Source organism: Bidens hawaiensis, unplaced genomic scaffold (genome assembly GCF_021521415.1).
Source record: "Bidens hawaiensis isolate Kalapana, Puna unplaced genomic scaffold, B.hawaiensis_p1.1 tig00033486_1, whole genome shotgun sequence".
NCBI classification, from domain to species: Eukaryota; Viridiplantae; Streptophyta; class Magnoliopsida; order Asterales; family Asteraceae; genus Bidens; species Bidens hawaiensis.
In genome coordinates, this window is record NW_027495734.1 from 17,157 (window position 1) to 33,541 (window position 16,385).

Sequence of the window (16,385 nt, forward strand, 5' to 3'; positions counted from 1 at the left end):
TTCATATAATATTTGTCTAACCACAAAGGTCAGTTCGTTCGGTCAACCAGTCTAATCAGTTCAACTTCAACCAGAGGCAATTCAAATGAACTCAACCAGACCAATCACGTAACCAGTTCTTTTCGGCTCAACTGGTCGGTCCGTCTCTAAAAGTGAAAACAACTCTCAAAACCGCAACGTTTTTTCATTCATCATTACACAACAAATACTCTATTTACACATATATAAGGATCTCCATACCCAACATTAACAAAATCTGTAACTTAGATACAACCTAAACAAAACAAAATACTATGATAATAACAAAGTATTATGCTTCTTCAGTTGTCTTAAGTGGAATCCATTCCTTATTTGTGACTTCTTTCTTTGCACGTGACATTAATCCAAGTAAATATCCCACCAAAACACTAAATAATAAAACACCTGCCCCTTGAACATACCACAAATACGTTGTTTTTCCCATTTTACCCTTACCATTACCGTTACCGTTACCGTTACCGTTATTGTTACCCTCGGTAAGGACCATATTAGTAATTTTACCATTCACAACTTCCCCGGTCGATAGTATCTCTACACTATCGTGCATCTCGCCATCATGGTTTCCTATATATGTAAATGTTAGTTTTTCCTTGCTGGCAATGAGTTTGGTGTACCCAAACTCACCGCCTCTGTATATGGAGTAGGCCGGCTGTGGGAATATTGGCATGTCTGGGTGGTTAGACCTAGGCTCCCAGATGGGTTGCCAGTCCTGTCCAGCCATGCCAATAACCACATGTACCGGCCCACTCCCGCATGTGTAGTTATTTATTGGACAGAAACGTTCGTATCTATGAACGTGGCCCCACAAGGCCAGGTTCACTTTATTGTCCACTAACAAGGGTTCTAGATGCTCGAGCATCTTTTCCCTGATCGGACGGTCTCGCACTTCGTTACTCGTGGTGTACATTGGTCTATGTCCTTGGACCACGACGAACGGTGTTTTGACCCGGTCAGCGGACTCCAGATCGTTTTTCAAAAACTCGTATTGTTTGCTCCCTTTTAAAAAGTTTGTTTCTGTCGATAGATACACGAAATGAACGACGCCGAAGTTAAACGAGTAGTATAGGTTCCGAGTCGGTGGGGCCCGGGACCCGGTCGACTCGGACGAGTTTCCGGGCATGTGGAATTTCAAACTATATGGTACACCACATTCGCCACCTCCGTCTTTCGCATAAATATACATGGCCCAGTCCGGCTTCCACGGCTGCATCGGCCAATCATATTCATGATTCCCGATGCAGACATGGTAAGGGACTTGTGAGGCCACGGGCTCGATTTGGTTAAAGAAGTGGTCCCACACCCACGAGTAGCCGCGGGCGTAGCTTATGTCACCAATGTGGGATATTAAAGCCGGTTTATCACCGAGTGCCTTGATGTCACGCGTGATCCATTTTATGGTTGAAATGCTTTCGTCTTGTGTTCGAATATATGTGTTGTATGGTGTTGCGGTTCCCATATCCCCGTATAGAAACGCTATCGTTTCAGTTGCGTTTTCGTCCGGTGACACAAATGTGAAAGTTTTGCTCCAACCACCTGCATCACTCCCCACCTGTAATACCAATTACCAAAAAATATTATGTGCCTAAGTATTATAAATATGAATAAAACATCAAAATCAAGTCTTAACAAAGAACATTTGCAGACAGAGACTTTCTTATATGAGTTTTGGTCGCTTAACACAGACTTTCAGCTTGAGCTCGAGTTCGGCTCGTTTATGTGAAAATTAATATTTGGGTGGTTTTAGTGGAGATCAATGCACCACATAATGCAGGCTTATTTACAAAATAAAAATTAGATTATAACTTATTAAGTTATAAGCATTAAAATTTGGGCTTAACTTAAACGAGCCAGACAAGCAAACAACAAGCGAGCTTACCTTGGCTCGAGCTCGGCTCGTTTACAAACCAAGCCAGAGTAACTTGACACGTTTATAAACGAGCTGATTTCAAACGAGCCACGAGCTTTTTGAACAAAAGAGCTGCTGCTACACTCTTAACCGAGTTAACATTTGACCCATTTAGTAATCGTTATGATAGCCGATAGATCTTAAACCTTATAAAACTAACCGAACCGTAACTGAAAACCAAACAGACTAATTGATACCGACAAAACTGGTCGGTTATGGTTAAGTGAATATAACTAACTGATCATTCGGTTATGGTTACAGTTAAGGTATCTTCGTTAACCGACTTTAAGCAAACCGAACCACATCATCAACACATCAAATAATGCTTATTATTGTATGATGAAAGGTGTTATCACCATAAAAAACACACGCTTTTCGAACTACACCGGCCACTTTGAACCGAATCGAACTTATAATTGAAGTCTGATTCTAACTATCGATAAACAGAAGCAAAAAACTTAAGTTTAATATAATAATATGCATCATAAACTCAAAACACAGCAGAAAAAAAATAAAACAAAATAACGGAAATAACCATAACCGGCTGTTAACCGACAATAGGTTATGGTCGATTAACCGACTTTGCACAACCCTAATTTTGGGTTCCCCTAAAACCTAAACCCTAAACCAATTATCAGTATTCTTTACGTCAAAGAAACTACTTGCAATCACAAAATTAACATGAACACACTACGATCTTAATAACGAAAATTAAATTTTATTAACCAGACTTATCAACCGCCGGCCAATATTAATCCCTACTAACAATCTGACCAGCAACAAATTACCTTATAAAAGTACCTCTTTCCGGGCTCCAAACCCACCATCACCCCATCATGTACAAACCCGGGATCCCTCCACCCGACACTACTATTCGCCGGCGCATCACACATATCCTCCCTCTCATACCGCTCCACCCGGGTCCCCACCTCCCGCTCCATCCCACCCGAACCCAACCCGTATCTCACCACACTCTCACTCCCATCCCCACTCACAAACATCACCCTCATCTCACCAACCCGACCCGTCAACGCCAAATGCACCTGGTCCGGACCCGACCCGGATCCACGACCCGACCCGGACCCGGACCCGAATTCTTCGGTTTCGGCTAAAACATGTTTGGGTTGGGGTAACGGGTTGCGGTCGTGGTCGAGCCGAGTCGGGACGATCTCCGACTCGGTCCAACGGAAGATCCGGATCTTGTATCCGGATCTTAAGTTGATCAAAGGGAGGGTGATAGAACCCGACCCGGATTGCCAACCGGGTGAGGTGTTAAGGTAGACATAGCCTATATAGTTTCTAAGAGATGAGTTGGGTGGTGAGTAGATACCGAGCCAGTCGAGTTGAGAAGGTGAGTTGACTCGGGACCAGGTTATGGTGAGTGAGTTGTTGGAGTTTGATAAAGAGGTTGTGGAAAGAGTGAGTGAAGGTTGAGAGATTGATGGGGTTATGAATATTAATATTAATAATAATGATAATAATAATAATATTGGTGAGATCATGTTGGAATTGAGGGTGTTGACTATTGACAATGGGTTTGTGAAGAAGATGATAAATATTAAATAGATTTTGTTTTGAGGTTTTGATTGTGATGAAAGCAAGGTGGTTGGTTGTTGTTGTGTCTGTGTTTTCTGACAGGAGTTGAGATGTGATTGGGCCAGATTGGTGGATGATGGGCAGTACAAATCGTTCGGCTTTCGCTCGAAAACTGTTTGAAAAATGATCATTTGTTTTTTTACTTGATTTTAAACGAGCCGCTCTGCTCGGTTCTGTTTTTAAACGAGCCAATCAACGAGCAAATGTCTGCTCAGTTCGATTCGGTTCGGGTCGAATATTATTTATTTATTTTATATATAATTATATATAAACAAATGTATAAATATATAGACAACACACACAAAATATAAGTATAATGTTTTTTAAACCCTTTTAAATTTTTCCTATTACGTCAATTTTATATTTATTAGTTCGATTCAAGTTTTTAGAATACTACAAGTTTGTTTGCGTGTTTATTATATCTCATTTCAAACTTCTTTCTTCTAAAAATTTACAACATATTATATGTTTGTCTAAAAATTAATAACTAATTTACAGAATATATTATTTATAGCATTTAAACTTGTTTCTTATAGAAAATTTTAAAGTGAAAAAGAAATAAAAAATGCTCGAAATCGCTCGATGTTTGATTGAGAAATGCTCGTTTCGATTTTGGCTGGTTTCGTTTTTCACTCGGTTCGAATTCAGTCGTTCGGTTCGGCTGTAAACGAGCCAAGCAACAAGCAAACCTTCGCTCGGTTCGGTTCGGTTCGGTTCGGCTCGGCTCGTGAAGAGCCCTAGGTGGATGGATTGGATGGTTGTATGTTTGATTTCACAAGCTTTGAGAGGAATAGTGAAACTAGGGACTTTTCGGTACATTCACATCTAGCGCGTTAAAGATGATTTGGAAATTTAACGGGCGCGTTTGGAGTGTTAATGGGCAACGTGTTAACGGTGCGAAAGAGGGGGAAGGGTGATCCCCCCCCCCCCCCCAATGATCATTTGTTTTTTTACTTGATTTTAAACGAGCCGCTCTGCTCGGTTCTGTTTTTAAACGAGCCAATCAACGAGCAAATGTCTGCTCAATTCGATTCGGTTCGGGTCGAATATTATTTATTTATTTTATATATAATTATATATAAATAAATGTATAAATATATAGACAACACACATAAAATATAAGTATAATGTTTTTTAAACCCTTTTAAATTTTTCCTATTACGTCAATTTTATATTTATTAGTTCGATTCAAGTTTTCAGAATACTACAAGTTTGTTTGCGTGTTTATTATATCTCATTTCAAACTTCTTTCTTCTAAAAATTTACAAAATATTATATGTTTGTCTAAAAACTAATAACTAATTTACAGAATATATTATTTATAGCATTTAAACTTGTTTCTTATAGAAAATTTTAAAGTGAAAAAGAAATAAAAAATGCTCGAAATCGCTCGATGTTTGATTGAGAAATGCTCGTTTCGATTTTGGCTGGTTTCGTTTTTCACTCGGTTCGAATTCAGTCGTTCGGTTCGGCTGTAAACGAGCCAAGCAACAAGCAAACCTTCGCTCGGTTCGGTTCGGTTCGGTTCGGCTCGGCTCGTGAAGAGCCCTAGGTGGATGGATTGGATGGTTGTATGTTTGATTTCACAAGCTTTGAGAGGAATAGTGAAACTAGGGACTTTTCGGTACATTCACGTCTAGCGCGTTAAAGTTGATTTGGAAATTTAACGGGCGCGTTTGGAGTGTTAATGGGCAACGTGTTAACGGTGCGAAAGAGGGGGAAGGGTGATCCCCCCCCCCCCCCCCCCCAAAACCACACACACATAATAGATTGAAACACTTTAAAAAATCAGGTTTAATAGTATGAGCATTCAACTTTATATGATCATATGTAGTGGATGAAGTTTCGGGCATTTAGAAAAAAGTTAATGGATGTAGGCACTTGTAATTATTAAATAATTATTATTTTTTGAATTTTTTAATAAAATAAAAAGTTTGTTCTTTGAGATGGGAAAATGTCGGATTCTTTGTATACTAAAATAACAACTTATGCAATAATAAAGCTTCAAGAAATTACAAAAACAATGACTTGCATCCCAAAGAATACACTAACACTTCAAGGGCCTAATTGGACAACTAATTCAAACTCATCTCCTCCAACAAAACCTTAGACCTCTCACAGCTCACCTAAACCTCCATCAATTGTGGACAATTCCGTCACAACTCACACGATGGGGCGCTTTCACCCCCTCCAAAGCGCCCACTACACATGGTCTAACACTAAGACCAAGTGTGGGCGTTAGACACTTAGACCAACGCCAAATCAACAAAGGGGCGCCAAGGGCACCTCCATGAGTGCAGTTGCGACTTGTGAGCGTCATTCTTGAATTCTGACATATATTTGTGTTGGATTTGTTCCAGCCAATGGAGAGGGACACGAAGTGAGAGTGAAGACGTCATTGGGTGTGACCAGTACACTTGGTCTAAGGGCGACTCGTGTCATATGACTAAACTAGTCTCTTTCTTCCTCATCATTTTATTTCTCATATATGTTAAGTCGAATTACTAGTGATGAAGCATCTAACTTATTAAAGATTATTTATTTATTTATTTTCTTTTATTTTCTAAATCAATTAAATATATATTCCATATCTTGGAGGTATATAAAACTAAAACAATATCAAATTAACTATGTTCTTTGTCATATTCAGACAAAGTTGTTCGAGAAATTGAATTTATATTTGTCAAAAAGCTTATATTTGAATGGATCTTAATTTAGGTGATGTTTATGGAAGAATATTAGAGTTATGAAAGAGAAATCCAAATAATAATGTAACTAAAGTTAATAAAGTCGTACATCATAAAATTAAAATGACTCAAATTGTAGCTTAAGTAACCAATAGCAGTTCGTAGCGTAGTTTTTTTTTTAAACGGCCGTTTGAATTACTGACGGACCACTGGTCCATCTAATCCTCTCCATTCCACTCTTAAAAGAAGGCCCAGCCTATAACCCTATGTTTTTTGTCACACGTGATACTTGAAGTCTTGAACCCAAGACCTCCTTTATTAAATTAAACTTTTAGGTGTCCCGCCTCAATCACTTAGACTATGGGAATTGACACGTTTGGTTGATATTATATATTGGTGTAAATCCACTCACCTCAATTCAAAATGAGAAGCAATTCTGTTGGTAACAACTTGTTATCCAATACCCATTAAGCAAAGGAAGCGTTGATGGCATGGCGGTTGATAAACCTATTTTTCTTAATAAACCCAAGATCAAATACAAATCATTCTTAACATGAAAACAATAAGAAACGATTTGCTGTTATTATTAGGTTTGTTTTTATAAGTGTTTGCTGGTATTTTTTGTTCGTATTTGCTGATTTCCGATTATGAGACGTTATAAGTATTTGCTGATTTACATTTTGTTGTTATTATTAGGTTTTTTCTTATGCTGTTATAAGTATTTACTCTTATTATTTTATTACTAATATTGATTATTTTGTTGTTATTATTAGGGTTTTTTCTTTGTTATTATAAAATATTGATTATGCAAATTGGTATTGTAGTTGGTATTGTTTCATACGCTCTCATTTTTTATAGATTGATATTGTTTCCTACGTTCTCATGTTAAGATCATTTTATATATGAACCTTCCCCGTTAAACAAGATACATTGTCTATTTCTGTATGAATTGAAATTATATTATTTAGGAGCATAGGTTTTATAATATAAATTAATTATTTTAAGTAATTACAATAAATATAAATGAAAAGGTCACATGGTTTCTTCAACTCGGGAAAGTTTAACTTATAGATTTTGTTTGATGTTGATGGATTTTGAAATGTCATGTTTTTAAATGATTTAATTTTTTGAAATAATTAAGATGATTAAATGATAAGGATTGATTTTGAGCAATTCATGTTTTAATTTCAATATTTGTTTGTGTGTTTTTTTATAAAAACTAAAAAAAGTACATGTTTGTTTTATTTTAACCAAAATTATAAAATATAATGAAAACAATATAGAATATGTTTATATAGACGAGTTGAGATAGATATGTTTATTATTTTAATTATATATATAGTTACTATAGAGTGGGATTTGATACTGACTGTTAGATGAAAATCCAAGATTGATTCTCAGCCCTTCGATAAGTGAAGTTTAAATCTGACCGTCCGAAAAAAACCAAGATTGATTCTGAACCCTCCGACAAGGCTATAGCAGTTAATTACGTGTTCTTCCTCTTACTTAAAAAGTTCTTCCTCATCCTTAAAAATAGAACCTCCTCCTGGACTGGATTCTACAAAACCCAGTTGATATGAACGACGATACAATCTGACCTCCCTTAGTTTGATTTCGCTTACTTCGTCCAACTCATAACTCGCGGTGTTTCGTCCTAGGGCGGATAAGATCTCGCTTCTCACGGTTAATAACAGCCGGTAATTTGTTGATTTTATTGGTTTATGTGTGAATGGCGTGATTGATTTGTGTTAATTCGGTTTGGATCTTTGTTGACGGAATTAGGGCTAAGTGGATACCTAATTTAGGGAAAGAGGGTTTCAACAATACCAACATCCTTTAAGAACAATGGTACTTGATTTTATCAATTTCGAATTGGGTTTTCATTAATTTACTGATTTATCAACTGGGTTTTAATTGTTTTAATCATTTATGATCTGGGATTATTTTTTATTTATTTATTTATTTATTTTTTGCGTTTTTTAGTTCAAACAAGAACTGGGTTTCAGGGTTATCTATGAAGCGCGTGTTTTTATCTCGAAAAAGAGCAAAGCTCATAATGCTTCAGTTTCGTCTGTTGAAGATTTAGTCGTCGTTATGTATTGTTGGCTATCACCATATTCAACACTCTCATAATGGTCAGTATATTCTTAAAACCTTAAATTATACTCCTGTTATTGTTTGATTTTTAGAATAAATCAATTAAGTTTGCTTAGATTACAAATCGAAAGAGACGGTTACTTTTTGATCACATGTTCCAGGAAAGGGGAGGTTGAGGATGGTTATCTCAACCCAAGAATGTCATTAAAAAGACAGTTGTGGGTTTTTCATCACGTGTTGTTGGAGGTTTACGACGGTTCCATGCTCTCAGGCCGTTCCTCCCCCCCCCCCCACCACCACGTTGCCTACCTCCATATGCATACATTCAGAGATCTCCCACAACAGAATGTTTGTTTGTTCATCGTCCGATTACAATCATGGTTAGTAAGTACGATTCCTTACTCAAAGCCCGGTTTTTTTTTCTTTTTCATACTAAGCTCGCTTGATGAGGGTTTACACAATGGGTATTCAATTGAGTCATTGTATTTGATCAATAGTTTGGTTTAGCGGAATTGTATTCCAGGAGATTTCCTTCTATTAAATTAATTCTGAGGTTACTTGAAATCAGAAACTTAAATTTGGGCCTACTTAAATTATGTTTGTGGTTGTGTAATCTGGATAATGGTCTATTTTACGTTATTTATATATTATATCTGTGCATGTATTGAGATATTTTTTTCTTACAAGAGTTGTTCTGACTTAGTATGGCTGTTAATTCGGGGCAATAATTTTTTATTGCAAGTAGAGTTGTTCGTTTTTGCTGATATACAGGCCAATAGCAAATAACAGTCAAATCTAGCTCTTATTATTGTGTTCTGATTCCGATTTGTAGCAACCTTGGGTCGAAGTCGGTGTCCAATTGTGTCGTATTTGTATGCATTGCATATGGGATTGTTGTAGGTGTTGGTGTTCATGTGACTTCTAATATCTTCTGTTTAGCGTTTTTTTCTTTTTTTTTTCATAGGTGAAAATGGTTTTTCCTATATTTGCATTGCACCTTATAAGATAGTTTTAAATAAATAAAACCTATAGACCTAGAGGATTGTCCTTTTCTCTATAAAGATTGTCTTTCGTCTACGATTTGTGTTTTTGAATATATTCATATAGTTGTGTATTATATGAGTTTGACTTATTGTGCTATATTTGACAATTTTTGTAACATTAGGTTGAATGGAAATTTGTTAAGATTGATAAGAAACATCATCTTAAGTTTGCTTGATAGTTTATTCATCTTTTTTAAAGTTTCATATCAGGCTACCGGGACCAAGGAAAGTTGATTAATTGGATATGTGAACTGATTAAAGCACAGGTCATTAATTTACTAAATTTTTCTTATTATTTTTAGTCTGCTTCTTTTATATTTCCTAACGTGTGGTTTTATCAGACCTTGCCACCGATTTTAGATGCAAGAGTGGGACTCGGTAAATTCCTATTGTTACAGGACTTGCAGGTATGCATTGTAGACTTGTGCCATGCTGTTTCCTTAGCATTTAGAAAAAAGTTCAAGAGTTAAAATTACTAATTCTTTTTTTGCTTTAAATTGATGAAGATGTAAAGGCAATCTGCTTGGGATGGAACAAGTATGGTCTAGAACACATTCCTCACTTATAAGTTTTACTGTCACTTAAAAAGAAGCGAAGTGAAATTTGAACTCGACCATGAAACCGCTTTCATTAGGGTATAAGTATCGTGTCTCTTATGCATCATGCTTATACGACTCCGTAATTAATTTAATATAAATGAGCAGGTTGACCACATCTTATATTCATCCTTGGTCTACTCTCATATACGTGTTCATTCCCTGCACGCTATGTGAAGATAATGACCTGATGGACGTACTATTCCTTATGCAGGTATCAATATATACATGTTTTTATTTTTGTTTATACTTTATACCAATAACATGTTAAATGACAAAAAGATCCCGTGTTTCAGGAACCTGTGTTACCTGAATGTTTTCTTACAGCTAGAGCCATTTGATTGATTAGTGCTTATGATTGATCTAGAACATTGGATTGACTAGTGCTTATGATTGATCAAGTTCTTCAATCATCAACATGGTTGCTTTTATATGTTTTGTCAATTCGGACCGAATTGGAGCTTATAAGCCTACGGTTAACCGAAACTTGCTCTGGTTGATTGGCTACTATGCCACCCCAGTTGAAAGGCTCCTGGTTTACAGGTTTACCTTTTCATGGCTAATGGCAGTGTGGCTTCAAGGCATAGAGGTTTGTACTTTGTAGCGTTGTCTATTAATTTTGGTTTGGGTCAAGACGGGTTATTAGCAAATGAGTATATTAATTTGGGTCAAGACGGGCTATAAGCAAAATGAGTATATCAAAATTTGCACCTGTACTTTCATAATTTGTTGTATATCAATTTGTTTATTCTATTGTTTGTCAAATTATAATTTTAGTTATGCTCACTTTCAGGGACAATAACTGTAAAACTATAATGGTTGACTTTTTAAAGTCAAATGTATTACTTTACATGCTAATCTTTGAAACTGCTTTATTTTACCGTCACGTAAAAAAATTCATGGACTTCAACCACGGTTCAAACAAATCTTTAAAGTCAGAACACATAATTAGATTTATTACTACAAGAATGATAATATTAATATGTTTCTTGCTGAAATTAAGTTTTTTGTGAATAAATGTTGTTGTGCAACTAATATGCAGTTAAAAGATTGATTATTCAATATGTTGAGTAGGCCCCGGGAACAAGAAGAGGCTGGCAAGGAGCTCCAGCAAGCCTAGGTGGATACCCCATAGAATCTTGCGCTTAGAGAATATAGGTTTAATGATTCAATATTAGCTATATTTTAGAAGGACCGAGAAAAAGAATACATTTTTGGTTGTAAATATCATTGTATAAAGTATTTAACTATTCGTCTATTCATATACCAAATACATTGGTTAAATTGTTTGTTTTCAGTTATAGTATTCCCATTGAACGTTAAAGGGCACGCATTTGATGGCCTATTATTAAAATGAGCTCAGGTCGAAACAGGTTATTTAAAATAGTATCAAATTGGTTCGGATCAAAATGGGCAAGTCAAAAAGGGTTCTTTGTTAGAATGAGATCGAGTGAAAATGTTGCATTAAATTATAGTATTTTTTTTAACTTAAATGTCTAATTCATGTATTCTAAGTATTTATGTTAATTTAAGTGGGCTGGTCGGGTTCATGTTTGGTTCAAAACAACTTTAGGTCAATGTGTTTGCTTTAGTATAATAAGTATTTATGTTAATTTAAGTGGGCTGGTCGGGTTCATGTTTGGTTCAAAACAACTTTAGGTCAATGTGTTTGCTTTAGTATAATGAGTTCGGATCAAAATGGGTTATGACCGGAATGAGTTCGTGTCAAAACAGATTGTTTTAAGTTGTAATATATTCTAACTTGAAAGTCAGATTCATGTATTTTAAGTTTTTATGTTTGTTTAAACGAGTGAGTCGAGTTCGTATTTTGTTCATAACAAACTCAGGTCAATGGTTTTCTATGTATATTTTTCTATTGACTATCAGTCTATTACTGACTTCATTCAATCAAGTTTTATTAGTGTTAGTTAGTATGTTAATTATTTTTTTCACTCACTCACAGATTGATTACCAATGGGTTGATGGCCCACTAGAAAAGACAGAAGTCTTTAGAACTTCAAAGGGTGGGAGGTCTTTCAAGTCTTCGTAATGGCAGGAATTCGTCAATCGAAAATAATAAAAAAAAAAGAAAAATAACTTTTATTAGTGGTCTTTTATGAGTTAAAAGATGAGTATGTGCTTAAGGTGCGAATCATCCATTTATGAGCGCAATTGGTGTTTTCAAACCCGATGAAAATGTTGTACATTAAATTATTTCTCTTACGAACAATTTTTGTATGATATTTCTTTTTTCATTATTTCATTATTATATTTAATGTAATTGTAATTTTTTTTTGAAAGATGCAATAAAAAAAGTCCGACTAAGAAGCCGAACTCAAAAAGATTACATCAAAAGAAGTGGGGTTTTTAGCCAATCATCCCAAGTAAACTTACATTTTCTATTTCTGTTAGAATACCAAGTAACCAAAAAATAAATTATCGAATAAAAAATTTCTCCACTTTGAACCTCCTTCAGTTGATAAAGTAGCATATTTCTGAATCTTCAGCCCACCACGTCATGAAACACACTCAATAAGGTTTTTGTGTTTAATTATGAGAAATTGTTGTGTGTTAACATAATCGTGTCATATGTTATGGCATATGTTTTATGTTTGATTTCACACAATGCGTTGATGTTCCCGTCCACCGGACGGGCAAAGTACTAGTTGTACTAGGAAAGCAAAATTCAACCAAAACGGATTTGAATTATACCAATTCCAAATTGTGTTTGAATCGGGTTATTATTTGACATTTTGAATCAATTTTTTTTTTTTGTCTTGTTAACAGAAAATATACCTTTGTCGAAGTTTCCCGTCACAAAACTCGAGCCTTCGACATTCACAAAAAGAAAACCTTTTGAGACAACCTCTCTAACCATTCCATCAGAGTGGTGATGGGATTTAAATCAAATTATAACAATTTATCCAAAATATAATATCTCAAAGACTGAATCTATAAAAATTAAGTATTATTTAAAAGAATTAAAAACTTAGTTTGTGTTTCCAGTTTAACGAATTAATAAGAATATATTTATTTTTACCTTCTATCAAAAACCGTCTATAAATTTCGTATCAAGAAAGACACTAATTTTCAATTCCTTTAAATTACATGCAAGATTAAGATTCATGGTCGATATCACAAAGTATACATTCAAGTTTAATTGACATAACAGGATGTGAGCATATCATATCAACTTAAAAAAATTATGTTAATTCGCTGTATTTTTACATTAATAAATTAATTTTTGTTTAGTTACGATGCAATAACCGGATAGCAACCGAATTTGCGTCAAACTCGCAACCACACAGCATAGGTTTTTACCAACCAACTACACGTCATTTAAATATATCTTTTATCATAAATCACACAAGTGTCAATATTATTATGCCATTTCATAATTTCCTGTTTGAGTTTATTATCATAGCCATAACCATAACAAAATCATCCGATACCAGCTAAATTCGTGTCACTATACAACATGTTTTAACTCCCTATAATTTTCAACAAACTCAAATAAACGACTTGATAAACATAAATATATTCAAATAACAAGTCCCAATTTAAACCCAATACATATTAACACCATCACTTATAAATACCTCCTATTTTCACCACCATTCATCATTCATAATCTCCCTCCAACAAAACTTACAAAATATGAAAACCACTCACCGGAATATTCTCTTACCACTATTACTCCTCCACCTCCTCATCACTGGTGTGACATTCGTCAATTTCGGGTCTTATTTGTATTCGTTTTTGTATTTGTTTATTATGTAAACCGACCCGATTTGTAAACCGAAGCTTATGTTATAATCAAAATGATGGATTTATGTTACAATATTGTTTCACACTTGTTGGGTCTTGAAAACATCATATTTTTATTTTTATTTTTATTTATTTATTATTTATTTATTTATTTATTTATTTTTTTGTTTTGTGTTTTTGTCTTGATCCATTTTGCATGAAAACTCTTGTGTCTCATACCCATATTTGACCACCAACATTACCCTATATATACACCACCTTTCTTCTTCATTTTCCCTTGCTACAACTCCAAAAAAAAAAAAAAACTCTCTCAAACATCAAAGATTCAAGGTTATCTTCTTAAGTGTTCTTGAAGGATTTTGGTCTTTCATCTTAATTAGTTTATGTAGCCTTATTAATACTTGTTTATGGTTGTGCAACATATATATAATATACACCCCTTGTTTACCTTTGATAGTTACTTCTCCGATTCCGGTCGGTGAGGTTTCGGACCCCATAAGGCAAGGCTTCATGAGGACTTCGTGTCCTTGATATATATACATCTATATAACTTGTTCATACATATTAATCTTGCTTATTTTAGTTTGTTGGTCATGTTTACAAGTTCCATGGTTATGGGTTTTTAAGAGTCTATGCTTCGGTTTAACCGTAAATAGCTCTAAACCGTAAACCGAACTTTGTTACTAGTTTTGTTTGTTTAAATATACTTAGTGTTAGATCTAAGTTTCTAAAATCATTTTTACAAATTCTATGGTTATGGGTTTGTAGAATCTTACCTCGGTCTTAACCCGAAACACGATCTGAACCGAAAACCGAACTTTTGTTTAAAGACTTTATTGTTAACTTTTGGTATTTTTTTATTTGTACATTATTATACAAGTTATTTAGTGTTTGGACATGTGGAAACCATCTATGAACTTGTTGTAAGATGGAAACCGAACCAAACCGATTCTTGCTCGCTTAAGACACACAAGTGTGTTTTTTTTTAGCCATCAAGACTTGTATATTTCTTTAAAAATAGTTACAAATTGATTTTTAAATATTTTCTGAAGTACTTGGAAATGTTGGATCCAACTTGATCTCATAACAAAGTTTGGACCGACAAAACCGAACACTCGCTTAACGTGCGTTGTTAGTTCTAAAACAATGGAACTACATACTTGGTTAAGTCTTATTAAATTTTATTGAGTTATCTCATAACATTCAATATTTTGAAAAGTTGACTTTGGGTTTGACCAATTATCAAGACCCGAACCGACAACCCGAACACTCGATAAAAAAAACCCGTTTTAGTATCTTTATTCCAAAGGGATTTGCATTCTTGCATTTTACCCACCTTATTACTTAACATAGGTTGAGTAAATATTAAGGTTAGATACTTTAACCCGGTTTCGAGCAAACTTATATTTTTAAAGGGTTATTATTATAAATTCTTAAATAGTCACATTTTAAACCTTGAACTTTAATTATTTACATTTCTCAACATTTATTTTGTTTAAAGACCTTCAAGACAACATTTCTAAATTCAAGACTTCTTTTCTTTTTAGGCATTGTGCGTTAAACTCGTCGTTCCGACAAACCTCCAAATTATCATCTTTCAAGTTTACTACTTGAAGGTGAGTACTTCATACCCCATTTTCCATCTTTTATTTTGGGGGTGACATTTCATACTTATTCAACAAAATGCTTTATATTTGAATCTTAAACCACAAACGTAGTTGTATACTTTACCTAAATAATTGCTCGATTTGGTGTTCTATGCTTATATGCATATGTGTTTATCGCTTTTGGTTGGTGGAACTATAAAATCCTAGACTATTTGGCATCCCCTTATAGCAAGGTGTCGTTAACGTAATGCAATTAATGATAACTATAAAATCCTAGACTATTTGGCATCCCCTTATAGCTAGGTGTCGCTAATGTGTTTAGCGATATCTATTTATCCAAATTACCACTTTTATTTATCGTTTCGTATGCAAGTTGTGTGGCTATCTTTATTATATACTAATATGATTAAACTTATGAATTGCTCACCGACCTTTGTGTTGACAAATTTTATTTTATGAAATGTTGCAGGTTTGCATCTTGGTTGATTTATGATTATGAAGAAAACGACATCAAAGACCTTAGGATATTAGTAAAAATGAACAATATCAATTTGCCATATTTTGTGATATCTTGTTTATGGTTGTTTTATGGATAATTGTTATGTGACATTTTCGATGTTGTGAAATGAAATGAGTTTATTAAATACTGTCACTTTAATTAGTGTCATGTGCTTATGGACAATCGTTACACATCGGCATGTTTCGCCGCCTTTGGTCGGGGTGTGACAACCGGAATATCCCCGATCACTTCCATCCACCACCACAACCACCATTGCACCACCACCACCACCACCCCACTCCACCGTTGCCTGCCACCGTTCTCGCCACTACCACCAAACCACCCACCACCGGAAGAAATCGATCCAAGATACGGCGTATCGAAAAGATTAGTCCCAACCGGACCAAACCCGATTCACCACTGAACCAATAATCAAATCTACGATATGGGTTTTTGCTGAAACTGAAAATCTTGGATGCCCATATCATTTATTCGATCAAACTCGTTTGAATTCCGTCAATTCGTTTCGATTTCAAGATCCTTTGTT

General features: G+C 34.9%; 1 protein-coding gene across 1 annotated transcript; it reads right to left on the minus strand.

Moving 5' to 3' along the window:
- Positions 1-295: 295 nt before the first annotated feature.
- LOC143584889 (putative inactive purple acid phosphatase 2) lies at positions 296-3,447 on the minus strand. Its single transcript, XM_077066818.1, has 2 exons — positions 2,734-3,447; positions 296-1,588 (listed from the first exon to the last, which is right to left on the minus strand). The coding sequence occupies exons 1-2, from the start codon at positions 3,445-3,447 to the stop codon at positions 311-313; spliced, it is 1,992 nt and encodes a 663-aa protein (XP_076922933.1). The 3' UTR covers positions 296-310.
- Positions 3,448-16,385: the final 12,938 nt, after the last annotated feature.

What these genes read in the sequence shown, in the direction of transcription:
- LOC143584889 (XM_077066818.1), bottom strand. Translation starts at nt 3,447, where the DNA reads ATGATCTCACCAATATTATTATTATTATCATTATTATTAATATTAATA. An exon ending in GAAAGAGGTACTTTTATAAG is followed by an intron (nt 1,589 to 2,733) that starts GTAATTTGTTGC and finishes TTGGTATTACAG; the next exon opens with GTGGGGAGTGATGCAGGTGG.